General features: G+C 35.1%; 1 protein-coding gene across 3 annotated transcripts in view; it reads right to left on the reverse strand.

Annotated features, from left to right (window-relative positions):
* Positions 1-2880: 2880 nt before the first annotated feature.
* Positions 2881-17431, reverse strand: part of Usp20-33 (Ubiquitin specific protease 20/33) — a 39142-nt gene continuing 24591 nt past the window's right edge. For all 3 annotated transcript variants that reach the window (XM_072531542.1, XM_072531543.1, XM_072531544.1), the window contains 4 exons: positions 11867-12107; positions 11120-11330; positions 9477-9784; positions 2881-3167 (listed from right to left, as the gene is read on the reverse strand). In XM_072531542.1, the coding sequence (XP_072387643.1) occupies positions 3057-3167; positions 9477-9784; positions 11120-11330; positions 11867-12107 (871 nt within the window). In that variant the 3' untranslated portion in view covers positions 2881-3056. The remainder of the gene's footprint in view (positions 3168-9476; positions 9785-11119; positions 11331-11866; positions 12108-17431) is intronic.

A 17431-nucleotide genomic window follows, 5' to 3' on the forward strand; every position in this document is an offset into this window, starting at 1 on the left:
TGGTTTATATAAATGTTAGATAAAGGTGACAGCTACCCTATCATTGCTAGGTTTGGTATAGGCAGGTCAATTGTGGGCGACATAAAGAAAAACAAAGAAAATCTTAAAGTTTGTAAGACTAAACAGATCGGGGTTTACGTGGTTTTTGCAACAAAGAGGATTGCATGTTCCTGTAAGTGGTGATATGATTTGTGAGAAAGCTCGTGTTTTCATCGCCAGATTACAAACTCCCATATCGAGTTTAATGCAAGCCGGGGATGGTTGGACAAATTTAAAAAACGCCACGGAATAAGACGTTTAAAAATGACAGGTGAAAAACTATCCAATCAGACCGCTATCGGAACATTCCAACAAGAGTTTGAGTCCAACATAAAGTTATTAGAGAAAAAATGAATAGCGGAACAAGTGTACAATGCTGACGAATCTTGTTTATACTGGAGATTATTGCCCGATCATACTGGCAGCCTCTGCCAATGAGAAGTCGGCTTCCGGAAGGAAAATGATGAAGATGAGAGTGACATTCCTGCTTTGTGCAAATGCGGCTGGAACCCATAAACTTCAATTGCTTTTCGGAAAATCAAAAAACCCTCGGGCATTTAAATCAATACGTCATATTTTGTCTCCTCGGGCACTTTTATTGTTAAATAATTACCCTGGACATCCATTAGCAGATGAACTCACCTCTGAAGACGGCAACATTTTTGCAATGTTCCTGCCAACTAACACTACCGCCTGTATACATATAAATGTGTTAAATTACCGTAAATCACTTTTGGTTAACTGTCTTGCATTATGTTTTGACAACCTCAACACATTAAAATCGATATTTTTAAAGGACATTTGGCTAATTGCTGGGCCGATGTTAAGGCATCTCTAATTAACAAATTATGGAAGAATTTGCACCCTGAATTTCTCACTGATAACGATGAACCAGAAGATGATGTTTCCTTAGCCCAGATTTTAAATAGGTTGACATAAGAGGACCCAATGATCCTCAAATAGTGAGGCAGAAGCTCAAGAATGGGCTCCTGGTGCTGCCGAAAGTGAGATATAAAGATATGAAGTGTAACTGATGAGGAGATTGTACGAGCGGCTGTGTAAGGACGATGAGGACAATAGCGTTGAAGTTCTCGTCTCTGAAAAAGTTGGTAGTTCAGAGGCAGTAGGAAATTTGCTTGTTTCATTGATTACAACAAGGCGTTTGATAACGTCAAGCATGGCCAACTTTTAGAGATCTTGGAAGCTAAACAGTTAGACACTCGCAATATAAGAATCATATCTACTCTGTATTATAATCAGAAGGCAGTCGCACGCATCGAAAATAGCACAACAAATGAAATTCAAATTAAAAAAGGAGTTAAACAAGGATGTGTGCTGTCACCAAAGCTATTTAATCTCTATCCGGAAGAAATTATGAAGAAAGCATTGGAGGAAGAAGAGATTGGGATAAAAGTTAACGGCCAACCAATTAATAATATTAGATACGCAGATGATACGGTTTTAATGGCGGAGACAGTAGAAGACCTGCAAGCCATTTTAAACAAGGTAGTCATAGCTAGTGAAGAGAAAGAGTTAACAATGAACGTCAAGAAGACGAAATTCATGATTATTTCAAAAAAAAAAGATTGAATGCAAACCTTTACATTCACAATAACGAAATCGAACGGGTGCACAAATATAAGTATTTGGGAACAAGCGTTAATAACAACAATGACATCACAGAAGAAATAAAAACTAGAATTGGAAAGGCTCGAGCTGCTTTTGTTAATATGAAGGACATTCTGGGAAGTCATGACATTAACTTTCTTTCTCCCCATGACATTAACTTAAACCTGAAAATGAGATTAGTTAGATGCTACATCTTCTCGATACTGCTGTACGGAGTAGAGACTTGGACTTTAAACAAGAGCAATACCGATAAACTAGAGGCCTTCGAAATGTAGATATACAGAAGAATTTTCAAAATACTTTGGACAAAGTAACAAATAGTGTAGTTCTTCGAAGAATGAACAAAGAACGGGAGCTGTTGATCACCATTAAGAGAAGAAAGTTGGAATATCTTGGTCATGTGATGAGAAGGAAAAAGTACCAATTGCTCCAGTTAATTATCCAAGGAGATTCAGGGCAAACGAAGCGTGGGGAGACGACGTATATCTTGGCTGAGCAATTTAAGAGACTGGTTCCAGTGCACATCTAACCAATTATTTAGAGCAACAGCTTCAAAGATACGAATAGCAATGATGATTGCCAAACTCCGTAGCGGAGAGGGCACTTGAAGAAGAAGAAGAAGGAACTTTCAACACAGCTTTAAAATTGACTGAAGAAAACGAATTTGATAGCCACGAAGTTATGTTTCTCCGTCGGCTTAGGGATTGGGCTTTTGAAATAAAGTGCGCAAATTATAAACAGAAGAGCATTACAGACTTTTTCAAGAAAAATTAACTAATATTTTATTTGAACTCACTGTTTTTTTTTAGATTTATGGTTGTAATTTTGAATATTTGTATTTTTTTTCTTTATACAGTAATTTAAAAATCGATTAAATAAAGTAAGGTTAAACATATGTTTTATTACCATTTAATATGACATATTATAATCCGAATGCCTCGATAATCCGCAAGGATCCTTGTTTTTGCTTCTCCGGATTAAAGAATCGCTACTGAATTTTATTTTTGAATAAAATGAATGAACCCACCAAGTGGGTTTTTTATTGTCTGAAAAGTATCAAAATTTGAGCATAATCTCAAAGTTATCCGCTGATTAAGGCCTTTCATTTTACACGTATATTGACCTTGAGTGACGACTATGTTATTTATTACCAGTATAGAAAACTTTATCAAAGATTTTTAAATTATTTGAAATCGAAATGAAACTAAAACATCCTATTGCCATTTATTTTAAATAAATATTCAACAATGACACAATATAATAAACTTTTAATATCTTACATTTCCCACACATCCTCCTCAATATAACACAAAAAAAAACAATGAAATTTTTTTTCAACAAACGTCAAAAATTTTAATTTATTGCTAAGCTTTTTCTGTACAGTTTTATTAATTTTTTCTCCGTCTTCGATGTCGTTTGTGGCTTTTCACTTCAGATTTATCCTTTTCCGTTTCTTTCTCCGTATCTTCTGATGGAATATCGGCGTTGCAATTTGGCATCTAAAATATAAAAGCTTAATGTTAAAAATATATTATTAAAGGAATATTAAATTCGTGGATGTCCATAGCGAAAATCACCAAAATTAACGTACAGTAGTTATGCAAATAATATACGCTTTTGTGGAATAATGCAGAACACAAAATTGACTTTGAAAATTCCAGAATTATAACCTCCATCGGTTTCTACAAACTAATGATTATCTGAAAGGCCACATAGATCAAAAAGTGCCCTAATAGTCTCAATAAAAAAGATGCATTCAATTACCATCAACATGTGAGATATCTTCTAAACCAATAAAACATCCGTCTCATCATCATCATCATGGCTTTACAGCCCCTCGTGGGTCCTAGCCCCCTCAAGAATTTCTCTCCAATCGTCCCTATCCATCGCCTTCCTCCGTCAAGCACGTACTCCCATATTTCTCATCATCATCATCATCAGTGGCGTTACAGCTCTTTATGAGCCAAAGCCTTCTTCAGAACAATCCTCCATTCGCCCCTGTCTCTGGCAACTCTTCTCCATGCTCTAATTCCGATAGACTTCAAATCATTTTGAATTTTCATATTTCTCATGACTTCATCGATGTTATCAAGGAACCTTGATAACATCGGTTCTGGGTCTTCCTCTTCTTCTCTGGCCAATGGGTCTATCAAGGAGCGATTTTCTGGCTGGGTCATTTTGTTCCATCCGCATTACATGCCCTCTTCACCTCAGACATCCTATCTTAATATGTTTTACGATATCCGGTTCCTGGTATATTCTATAAAGATCGAAGTTGTATCGTCTTCTCCACACTCCATTGTCATTCACTGCTCCATAGATTCGCCTTAGTACCGTTCGCATCATAAAAAAAGTGGTACAACTCTTATAACCGAAAATCGTGTCTTTCAAGTTGTGCAAGTTGATCTTGTCACATATGTCATTCTAATTTCTAGGGCAACGTTGCCAGTTCAACGAAAATATTGTCCTAAACGGAGGGCTGTGCGACAGACACATTATAAAATTACAGTAGATGCATTTCAATGTTCCCTGTGCCAATACCATACGTTTAAAGATCCTTTAAACATTTTGGGCATTAACTCAACTCTCTCTCTGGTTATTAAATTTATTACATACGGTTTTTTGTTAATGATAATAATAACACCTATATAAAAACTTTAAACATTTTTGAACGTTCTTTTTTTTATTTAGATTTAGTACAATTCCGTTATCTGTGATGGCAACAACCCAGTGGCGGCCGGTCAGGGTCGGCAGTGCCGACCCACACCTTTATAGATATTATAGATTTTTTTAATATTTAATTTAATCAGTATTTCAATAATTAATTGTGGCAGGTAATCAGATGATGTCATTTGTTTTTGTGAAATAAAAAAATATCTGTGAGATAATGAGATAATAAAGACTAAATTTTATTCACGGTTTTTAAAAGAATTCGTCCAATCTGAGCGTTAAGTGATCCCTGCGTAGACACTTTTCGAATTGACGATCCGATATCGGAGACATCCATCCGCCTGTGGATTCTTAAAAAGGCACGTTTTGCGTTTTCGGCGAGCCGATCCCAACCTTGACGATTTACTTGTAAAAATCAACGGAATATTAGTTGATTAGCAACCAAATATACATTTCTTTCCATATGAACTTAATTACCAAATACGGCAAAATTAAATTTGCCGATGCTTCATTTAGATTGGTGATTGGTCGCGAACTGTACATTGCGAGCGCGGGATGAAATGTTATTTCATATAAGAACGTAAGTAGTAAAGTGAAGTGATATTCAGTGCACGAACTAGCCTTTCTTTATGTGATTTATTTTTATTTTCTAAAGTAATACTGTGATACGTTACATCTGCCGTAAATAGTTAAAGGTTAAAGGGTTTGACATAGAAGTTTTTTTTAAATTAAAGTGTAAACAAATTCAGGTAAATTAACCTAAAAAATGCAAGCCATGGGAGAAACTGTAAGTATTGATAAGTCTGATATTGTAAATTATATTTTGCATAATGGGTTTTTATCTATTTCATACGAAGAACAAATTGTTATTAAAAATAAGGGGCGTCCTTTGCCTAAAATGTCCCGGCTTATAAATATTAGTGCGGGTAAGGGAAGTAATAGATCATTTTCAGATAATTGGTACAGCAAGTACTCATGGCTTACCGGGAGTGAAATAAAAAACAAACTTTTCTGTTGGCCTTGCATTTTATTTTCGACAAACAAGGGCAAACATCAAAATCCGTGGTGTGAATCTGGTTACGATAATTTAAAGGAATTATTTAGGGCTTTACATAAACATGATATTTCGAAAGATGATACTTACAGCCAGATTAAATTAGATTTATTTGGAAAACAAAATATCTATGTTTCATTACATAATGCCCAACGTGAAAATGCTATTAAACATAACGAAATTGTAAAAAATAATCACGCAGTTTTACGTCGTTTAATTGATATTGTAATTTTTTTAAGTTGTCAGGAATTATCTTTTAGGGGACACGATGAATCGGAGCATTCGTTAAATCAAGGTAATTATAGAAAACTAATAAAAATGTTTAAGAAATACGATTTGGAATTTTCTAATTTACTTTCTGATTCGAAGACATTTAGCGGTGTATCTAAAACAATCCAGAATGAATTAATAGAATTAATTAGTTACATTTTGAGTAAAGTTATTGAATCTGAGATTCAGGAAACCATTTGCATTTCACTAGAAGTATATGAAACTACCGACATATCATGTCATTCACAATTATCAATTGTTGTTCGATACGCGTTACGTGGTAATATCTATGAGAGGTTTTTAGGTTTTACAGACGTGAGTAAAAGCCATAACGCAGAATATATTTTTGGTGTTTTAAAGGACAGATTAAAATTTTTTGATATTAAAAATAAATTGGTAGGGCAAACTTATGACTGGTGAATTAAATGGTCTGCAGGCAAAAGTTAAAACTATTGCACCGCAAGCTTTATTTACTCACTGTCATGCGCATAGAATGAATTTAGTTTTGCAGGATACATGTAAAAAAATTAAAGAATGTCGTCTTTTTTTTGTCTGTTTAAGCGGATTTGCTTCATTTTTCTCAAGCTCACCTAAACGGACTAATGTTTTAGAACGGTTTGTTTCGAAAAAAAATGCCAACAGTTTGTCAGACGCGATGGAATTTTAAATCTCGGTTAGTTTTCACTGTAGCAGATTTTCGTGAACAGCTTTTGGAAGTTTTTGATTTTATTATTGAATGCGACGATTTTCAAAGTGATGCTATCTCGATCCGTGAAGCAATCGGTTTGAAAACTTTATTAAATGATTATTCTTTTAACATACTTTTAAATATTTTTAAGAAAGTGTTTACCCAAACCGATTTGATATTCAATGTTGTTCAAAATCAGTTAACTGACATTATTCATTCCAAAAATAGAATAACAAGACTGGTGCAAAATCTCAGAGATTTTCGTAATGATAGTAATTTCCAGTATATACGCAGTGAAGTTTTGTACTCGCTTGATATTTCCGAACCCCCCAAAAAAAAGACAAAGGCATGACACAGAAAAAGATATCGAAAAACGAGTATATTTTGAAATTTTGGATACTATTATTATGCAAATAGATACTCGTTTTTCGAATTTTGAAGATTTGCAAATTTTTGACCTCTTTGACGATTCAAAATTTAAAAGTTACGCCAAAGAATTTCCAAGATATTTATTTGACAGGTTAATTAAAAATTATTCATCATTCTTTAATAAAATAAAATTAGAAAATGAATTAAAAGTTTTATATGCTGATCCAAATATTTTCGGAAGATGGGATAAGTTACAAGATATGTATAATTTTATATACTGCAATTCATTATAACAAACTGTTACCGAAATTAATAAATTATTGTCATTAATTCTCTCATTACCACCAACGTCTGCCTCAAATGAACGAGATTTCTCTTGCCTCAAAAGAATCAAAACTTATTGTCGAAATACCATGAAACAAGAGAGAATGTCAAGCTTGTCTCAAATGTCAATAGAAAAAAAACTTTTAAAATCTCTCCAAAACTCTAATAAATTTTACGATGACGTTATAACCCATTTTGCTACTTCCAAACAACGTAGACTTGAGTTAATTTATAAACATGTTTAGGTTCTAAATTTATAGGAAAAAACAAAAAAAAAAAACAAAAAACAAGAAAACAAAAAATCTCCTATGATGATTTACTTAAGTCTTTATTAGACGGTATACCTATCTGAGGAGACAAAAAATACCTTGCCGACCTTGTCTCTCAAGCCACGAGCCGCCACTGCGAACAACCAATTGATTCACGAACCATTGTGGCAAGTCTGAACACAGGTTTACATTGAGAAAAAAAAGTGTACCAGTTTTATATGACGGGAACTGTTCTTTTCTTTCGAAACATCCTAACATGTTTTCATTATTTTTTGTCCAGGTCTCTGAATCAAATGTTAGGACTGGGCGTATTATTGTTTTGTAGAGTTTTATTTTTCTATTTCTCGATATAATTGTGGATTTAAGGAGGAGATTCAGCCCAAAATAGCATCTGTTGGCCGTGCAAATTCTGCGGTAGTATTATTTTCAGTCTTAATATAGCGCTCCCAGGTATACAAATTCGTTCACTGCTTCGATGACGTCGTTTTCAACGTAACCACATAACACATAACATGACCACATAACAAGTGGTCGTAGGATTTGTGGGTGCGTGCTTATTTTCATATACTTCGTTTTGTTTGTAGCTGATTCTTTTAATGCTACATACGCCTCTCGTACAGCGTTTTCCGTTCTCCCAACTATATTGATATCATCAGCACAGGCCAGGATTTGGCACCGATTTATTATGTATTAAACCAATGGTTGTGATTCGTGATATACGTATTACTTTTTCCAAAGCCAGATTGAACAGTATACATGAGAGAGAGTCTCCCTGGCGCAGCCCGTTATTTGTTTTAAAAGGTTCAAACAGTTCCCCTGAATTCAATACTGGGTTAGTATAAACAGTGCATTCGGTATGTTTTTTAAACACGATTAGGAAATTGTTGACTCGAGGCTATTAAAGAAGTTCTTAAAATTTTTGCGGGTCACCGCCTTTTCTGTAAATGGAGTGAATATTGTTATCCATCAAATTTGTTTTTCAATTAGTTGAATAATTTATGCTGGTATTTGGTCTAAGCTTACTTCTTTTCCCCATTTAAGCTGTTTCATAGCTAATTCTACTTCGTCTTTATGGTGCCCTGTTCACCTGTTTTGGTAATTTCCGGCTCATTTTATCTATTATAACATAAAACAGTTGTTTCAGATATCTTTATTGCGTTTCCTTTGCGACTATTGTTATCCATTTAAGTGTTTTCCTCAATTAGTTGAATAATTCCTGCTGGTATTTGGTCTAAGCTTACTTCTTTTCCCCATTCAAGCTGTTTCATAGCTAATTCTACTTCCTGTTTATGGTGCACTCGTACGTTTTGTTAAATTTACCAACTGATTTGGTATTCCTAGCTCTTTCATTGCTTTGAACATTTCTCTTCTTTTCATAGAGTCGTAGGCTGCTTTGTAGTCTATAAATATGTGATGAGTATCAATGCCATATTCCAGTGTTTTTTCCAAAATTTGTTTCAGGGTTGCAATCTGATGAATTGTCGATTTACCACGTCTGAAACCATTCTGGTATCTTCCTACTATCCGTTCTGCATATGGTGCCATATGGGGCCTTAGCCTGTTGGTGATGTTTTCCGAGCACCGTTCTGCAATTGTCGCATCTATCAGCTTTTGCACATTCCATTTTTTTCTATCCATTTTATTTTCTTTACTGGTATTTGAAATTCTAGCTCTCAATGTTGAGATCACTAGGCAATGATCTGAGTCTATGTTTGCGCCTCTAAAACTTCTGCAGTTTATTACATCTGTTCCATGCCTTGAATCTATTAAGATATGATCAATCTGACTCGTTGTTCTTCCACTAGAGAGGTCCAGGTTACCTTGTGTTCAAAAACACGCGTCTGCCTTCATTAATTCAGTTTAAGCTGTAAAGAATCTTCGCGCCACATATCCGAATAGAAGTGACAATAATATGAACCGTAAGTTATCTTTGGATTGAAGAAACTGAAACTTAAGAAGTCCTGATGAAGACTCCAACGCGGAAGTCGAAAGCTCAACGTACAAAATCTGATGCTGTCTTACGCGGAAGATAAGAAAGCTTGATATTCACGTTTTTTAATAATATAAATCTTAAACATAAGTTTGATTTTAATAATCGCGGACGCATTTCCGTACGAGGTCAAGAAAGTCAACAATGACTCAGATAAATACAAATTGAACTTACTCTAAATTCTTTTGGGGCTTCTGCTTTGTCCTCCACACTTTCATCTACTTTCATTTCGTTATTTATCACTACTTCCTTTATACTCCCACTTGGATTATCTTCACATTTAACGTTCTCTAGCATTTCCATTGGTTCTCCTTGTCCATAGATCGTTACATCTACGTGTCTGGGGTTATCGTTACGCAACTTAGAAGATGGATCCGCTACTTCCGGTATGCTTTCTTCACTTTCCACGTGTTCCGAGTATTTTATTCGTAAGTCTGGACTCTCAGATCGCTCTGGCGGCCTTATCCTGATCTCTGGACCTCCTAAAACACAAATTCGATTACATTCAAAACTAATAACTCGTAATAGTGATAATAGGGACGTCGACTAGTACTGGGAAAGTGTTTAAAACCATACATAAGTTCCTAATGTAGCCCAAAATATTTAATATTTTTCTTAAATAAAAATAATACTTTAAAAATGATGTATTTTATATTTTGTTTTAAATTTAGCACAAAAACGCTCTAAGTTGTCACTTAACCGCTTTGACGTCACATGTTCTTAACAGTCATACAGTGTAAAGGTGATGTAAAACTTGTTTTGTGAATTATGTAATAAAAAATAAATTCTAACTTCTATAAGTATTGTGCGGTGCCTCAGTTTGCAAATACTATAGTAGAAGTCACAGTTAGAACGCAGTACAGGTAAGATAGGCAATGTATTTCTTACGGGAGAATGGCCGACCACGTTGCCGGTTTGCCCCGAGCGGCGCAAGAAAGTAGAAGAAAAAATGTTCCTTCTTCTTTTGGTGCCTATCCTCTGTGGATGTTGGCAATCACGTTGGTCCATACAACTTTGTTGACAGCTGCTCTAAATAGATGTATGGTAGTCATTCCTGCCCACTGTCTGATGTTTTTCAACCACGATGTCCTTCTGCGCCCTTGAGATCTTTTGCCTTCTATCTTGCCTTGTAAAAAAATCTTTGCGGTGGACAATTTGCAAGAAGACATTGAACCGGTGATAATTAATATAGGAGATGATTCAGAGGATGAGGACGATTTAGATATGGATTGCGATTAATATTAATTAACGAGAAATATTTTATAGTAATTTGTTTTTTTTTGTTTATTCTCTTAATGATTGAACATTTTTGAAACGAAGCGCGTACGGTTCCTTATTTCTCAGTCTATCGCCAAACTACCACACACCTACCGCTATGCCAACATGAGCGGCATCGCTGCGCGCCGTAAGACCAACACTGTATTCATACTGTGGCTTCTACTATACAAGTAAAACAAATGAAAAATTATTTATTCATGTTCCAAAAGCAGATATAATAATAAAGAACTTTTTCCACGTTAAAATTACCACGCCTAACCTAGAAAACTAATCGGATGACTTTTATATTTAGTAGTTAGGTAGTATTAAGACACCAATCGCTCACGGAACGACAGTTCTTTACGTGAATATTAGCACAATTCAATTGGTTAGGAACTGGATGTGGTTAAATGCCAGCTTATAATATATCTGGACCTAAATATGCTTTTTGGATATATAAATAAGTGTCGCAACAATTGATTGTCGCTAGAACATAGTATATTCTAGAAATTTTTTATTTGTGTCTGGATATGTTTAAACGACTTCGTCATTTAACTTACCACCGTAGATGTTGTAAAAGAAGCTCCACAGGCTTTCTGGTACGTCTGCTGCTTCCTTCAGGTCCAGCTGGTCTAGATTAATTTTTGTGTTGTCTATAGGCCCAGGCGGATCTTGGGTTCGTTTATGGACAAAATTGTGCCACTGGGTGTACCACGACGTCGAAAGGAAGTGAGTGTTGGGAGCATCTTCGGCTTGAGCTTCTCGACTGACCTAAACATTTATTTCAATGAAAATGTTAATCATTTAAAGTCTGTCTATTTCGAACAAGTAGAAATTTTCGGATTTTTACTTTTTTTTTCACATATATAGACATTCATCACAGTATTGACAGATTTTAGTATTCAGGGTGATCACCTTTTGTGACAAATATTCGTTATTATAGGAGATACCAAAAAAGTTATATACAAAAATATGAGGAAGCTGTAAGCTTCACATTTTAAAATTAATTACATACAAATATACAGGGTCTTCCATTAGATTGTACCGTATCAACGATGTTTTTTTACATGAAACACCCTGTATTTTATTTAAATTTCAAATCCTCTTCACTTTCTAGTTACATGAATACAAAGTTGTTTGGTGTTATACAGGGCATTTAAAAAGTTATAACCAAAGTTCAACGACTGGTATAATTGAAAAAAAGGTATGAAAGCAACGACGTGTTGTAGATCACTAGGTATTCTTGTATGAATCTTTGTTAATTTTATTCAATTTTTTAATCTATTATCAATTAAACATTTCCTCACCTGTAAGAATGTTTCCATTTCATACAATAATCTCTTTTGCATTGCCGCACACGCCGGACACACGGTTAAATCAGTAAAAGGAGGACATCCGCCGAATTTGCTGTGTAAGAACTGGTAAACATCTAGAGGAATAAGCATGGCTATCTTGTGGATGTCGATATCCCTCTCGGGACTGACGGCTCCGTGTTGGCACAGAAAGTCCGAGTTGTCTATTGGACCTGGTTCGGCACAGAAATAAAACCTGGGAAAATAAAAAAATCCTAAACTTGGGTATGTATAGTCGACTCATTTTTCTGTAAAACATAAAAAGACAAATATGGTAAGCTAGACTGGGGTGCAAAATTGACCGAACACTCAGATTTTTTTGTTTTTTCTTGGTGTTTAGATCAAAACTTGTTTAATTTGTTTGGATTGTATTTTATGCCTTATTAGCGATAACGTGTTTTTCTTGTTTAAACCTGTTTAGATGTTTTGTGTGAATAACAACACTTTTACACATATGTTGTGTTATTAATCAGATCCATTTAAAAAGAAAAGCTTTTAACCAGTGCGTTCTACCAGTCCTCACATACGGAGCAGAAACCTTAATTCTCACAAAAACATCAGCCGAAAAATTGAGAAGGACACAACGAAAGGTGGAGAGATCAATGCTTGGAATAAGCTTAAGAAATAGAATAAGAAACGAGGAAGTTCGTAGACGAACCGGAGTGGAAGACATTATCGAACATATTACAAGGCAAAAATGGAGATGGACAGGATATGTTGCAAGAATGAAAGACGACAGTTGGACAAAAAAAATTGCTTGAGTGAAGACCACGGCTGACAAGCGAAACCGAGGAAGACCCCCAACGCGATGGACTGACGACCTCAAAAGAATCGTGACCAATTGGATAGCAGAGGCGCAGAACAGAAGCAGATGGAAAAGTCTAGAGGAGGCCTATGTTCAACAATGGACAACTCAGGGCTGATTGATGATGATGATGATGTGTTATTAATGTGAAACAGTGGCTTAGTATTAATTCAAGTTTATTGTGGTACTGTGCCTGATTATAAGTTCGGATGTAGGTTTTTGTATTATCTCTTGTTTAAAACTTGCATTAAAAAATTATGACACAAGAATAAGTAGCACAAGCTGTTGCTTCACAGGATGATGGGTGGAGCATTCGTTACATTGCAAGTGCTTTAGAAATTTCTCGAAGCACAGTGTTTGATGCAATACAAAGATTTCGAGAAACAGGACAATACACCAAGAGGCCAAGTCAAGGTAGACGAAGAGATACAAGTCAAGTTGAAGATCGCTTTCTTAGGTTACAAGCGTTACGTGATCGTACACTACCAGCACCAGTACTTGTTCAACGATTAAATGATGTCCATAGAAACACAGTTTCCGTTTATACCGTTCGAAGACGCTTAAATGAATATGGATTCTTCTTCTTGTTGTGGTGCCTATCCGTTACGGATGTTGGCTACTAGCATGGCAATTCTAACTTTATTGACCGCAGCTCGAAATAGTCCTGAAGTGGTCAAGAAAAACCATTTTCGTAAGTTCTGGGGCCAAGATATTCTTCTTCTTTCTGGTCCCCTCTTTCCGTAGACCTTTCCCTGTAATATAATTTGCAGCAGGTTATATCTATGATCGTTTCGCATTATATGTCCAAGATATTCTAGCTTGCGCTGTTTCACTGTGGATATAATTTCACATGTTTTATCCATCCGACGTAGAACCTCAATGTTTGTTATTCGGTCCACCCAGGAGATCTTCAATATCCGTCTATAACACCACATTTCAAACCCCTCGAGTTTTCCCATGGATGCCTCGGTTAGTGTCCATGATTCAACCCCATAGAGCAGCACTGTAAACACGAAGCATCTCAATAAACGGATTTTCGTTTTTAAGTGTAGGTCGTGGCTCTTAAATATCTTGCTCATTCTGACAAATGCTGACCTGGCTTTTTCAATTCTTTGTTTTATCTCAACTGAGTGGTTCCATTATAATTGACCATTACTATATACCAATTGATCTACCAGTAATTGACTAGGTGGACTATGCTTCTTACTGATGACCATGTACTTTGTTTTCTTGATGTTAAAATCAAGCCCGTATTCTTGACTGATTCTCCACAATTGCGTTACTAGTGTCTGTAAACCTTCTAAACTTTCTGCAAAGAGGATGGTGTCGTCTGCATATCGGATGTTATTCAGGCGCTCACCATTTATGAGAATACCCTCTTCGATGTGCTCTAATTCCTGGCTCATGACGTGTTCCGAATAGACGTTAAATAAAAGGGGAGAGAGTATGCAGCCCTGTCGTACTCCTCTCTTTATTGCAACTTCTTCTGTTAGTTGGTCTTTCACCCGAATGGTTGCTGATTGGTTGTAGTATATGTTCTTGATTACTCGAAGGTCTTTGTTATCCAGATCAGTTGCCTTTAGTATATCCATGAGCTTATCGTGCTTGATTCGATCGAAAGCTTTCTGGTAGTCGATAAACCATACATAAATATCGCAGTTGACGTCTCTGCACCTTTGAAATAATACCTGAACCTCGAACAAGGCTTCTCTTGTACTTAACGCATCCCTGAATCCAAACTGCGTTCGTGAGATCTGTGACTCGCGTTTCTGATAAATTCTTCTGTGTATTATCTTTAAGAATACGATGCTCTTCGCATTTTTTTAAATTAGGTTTTTTAGGTATAGCAATAAATGTAGATTTTAACCAGCTCTCTGGGATTTTTCCCGATTCATAGATTTTATTGAACATTGGCGTAAGCCATTTTTCTCCTTCGTCTCCCATGATTTTTAGAAATTCTGAATGAAAGTTGTCAGGACCTGGTGCTTTGCCTGCTTTGGTTGCTTTAATTGCGGCTTTGACTTCGTCTTGAGTGATTGGTGGTCCTGTGTCGTATTTCATAATTATCTGGCTGTTATCTCTGTTGTTGTCGAATGTCTTCTCAACGTATCTCTTCCATATATATATATATATATATATATATATATATATATATATATATATATATATACAAACAACACAGTTTATTAGGGTTGCAGTCAGAAAATTGGCCGGGATGTTAATGAAACACTCTTATGACTTTTTGTCTAGCTTTCGGAATCGTTTTGTTCCTTTTTCAAGACACTGTAATAAGAAAAAAGTGTAAATATTTATAAAATATCACAAATCTTCAGTGCAACTTACTAGTCGTTGAGATTATTTACAAAAGCATAGACACTCAACATTAATAACAACACACATAAAATATAAAATAGTGGACAAAATACATTTAAAATTCTTTAAAATTTAGGTACAAGTAGTAAAAATTTTGTTGTCATCTTTTACTAGTGTGTTTTAACTCTGGCACATAGAGAACAAAAAGAAAAAATCCTATGATTAAAAAGTAATTAGGTGTATTTAATATCATGTTTCTTTTTAAGAAATACATACTAGAAATACATACTAGGAGAATCATCTCGTAATTTTCACAGTAGGGTGATCTCACATCGTAGCGATATAAAAACCAAAAAAATAAATGCATGTTCATTGACAGAACATGCATTAACGTTGAAACATGAATTTAATTTCGAGGATTCCTGTATTTTGGCAAAGGAAAAGAACCATTCAAAACGTGTTTTCTTGGAAATGTGTTCCATAAAATCAAGTACATCTTGCATCAATAAAAAGTCAGACATAGATAAACTGAGCAACATTTATTGTTACTTACTGGAAAAACATCCAAAATAAAATTAATATCTACCTGTACCCGTACCCACACAAATTACAGTTATATGCATAACATGTTGCATACCATTAAGACAGGTTTAAAAATTAAAATCACCTAAGATGGGCCTCTAGTATGTATTTCTTAAAAAGAAACATGATATTAAATACACCTAATTACTTTTTAATCATAGGATTTTTTCTTTTTGTTCTCTATGTGCGAGAGTTAAAACACACTAGTAAAAGATGACAACAAAATTTTTACTACTTGTACCTAAATTTTAAAGAATTTTAAATGTATTTTGTCCACTATTTTATATTTTATGTGTGTTGTTATTAATGTTGAGTGTCTATGCTTTTGTAAATAATCTCAACGACTAGTAAGTTGCACTGAAGATTTCTGATATTTTATAAATATTTACACTTTTTTCTTATTACAGTGTCTTGAAAAAGGAACAAAACGATTCCGAAAGCTAGACAAAAAGTCATAAGAGTGTTTCATTAACATCCCGGCCAATTTTCTGACTGTAACCCTAATAAACTGTGTTGTTTGTTTATATTGACAGTCACTAATATCCAGTAATTCTTGTATATATATATATATATATATATATATATATATATATATATATATATATATATATATATATATATATATATTTTTGTTCAATGTCTATTACCGGGACGCCATGATCATAAGTCATATGTCCTGATCTCTTGGGTTTGTACATTCCTGCTGCCTATTTTACCTTCTTGAGGAGATTAAACGAGTCGTGTCTACTTTCCAATGATTCTATTTTTCTGCATTGATCTTCCAACCATTTGTTTTTGGTTTCTCTAATAGTTTTTCTTATTTCTTTGTCAATTCGTTTATACACCCACATGTCTCTGTTTTTAGCTCTTCTTCTTATCTCCATCATATTTAGAATTGTATCAGTAATCCACTCTTTTTTTTTTAACCGTTGTTGGGCGAAGATATTTATCTAGGATTGTCTGGTTAATTTGTTGTAGTTTTGCCAATTTGTTATCTGGTTCATTAGCTTTGTTTGTATTTTTTAATTCCTTTTCTATATTGGTTTGTATCTGGTGCCTGGTGTCTTCATTTTTTAATGGTCCTAAATCGTATTTTCTTGCTTTTGCACTCTCTATCTTCTTCAGCTTTAGTCTGATGTTAACTACCAGTGGGTTATGGTCCGACCCAATATCAGCACCAAGATATGTTTTGGCTGATGTTATTGAGTTTCTTAATCTTTTATTCACCAAAATGTAATCAATTTGGTTTCTAATGATGTGATCTGGGGTGTCTTGAGGTGATCTCCACGTATATAATCTCCTAGCTGGTAGTTTAAAGAAAGTGTTGGTGATTACCAGTTGTTCTTCCACAGCGAAGGTGATCAGGCGATCTCCGTGTTCGTTTCGTTCCCCCAGTCCAAAGGGTCCTACGGTTTCTCCACATCTACCCTTTCCCACTTTGGCATTTAAGTCTTCTATACGCATTTTTATTTCGTTTTTGTGAAGTTTTTTCAGAACACTCATTAGTTCCGAATAGAAAGTTTCAAGTCTATCCATTTCCTTAATTGCATTGTGTGTCGTGCCCTCCTCGTACATTGTTCTCACATTCCACGTAGCAATCGTAATTGTTGATCTGTGGAGTTTTAAAGAACAGGGATTTCTCTGGTTGACGACCTGGGGAACCCTGTTATCCTTGTTATACCTCCCCCTGCCGGACCTTGGTATCCGAGAACCATGGTCAGTAAACTGTGACGTATTAATACTGATACTTGCCATGCTAAGGGAGTAGGGATGTTTAATGAGGTAGTTTCCCCTAGCTTTTCTCATCGCAGTGTAGGAGC

Source organism: Diabrotica undecimpunctata, chromosome 5 (genome assembly GCF_040954645.1).
Source record: "Diabrotica undecimpunctata isolate CICGRU chromosome 5, icDiaUnde3, whole genome shotgun sequence".
Classification (NCBI taxonomy): Eukaryota; Metazoa; Arthropoda; class Insecta; order Coleoptera; family Chrysomelidae; genus Diabrotica; species Diabrotica undecimpunctata.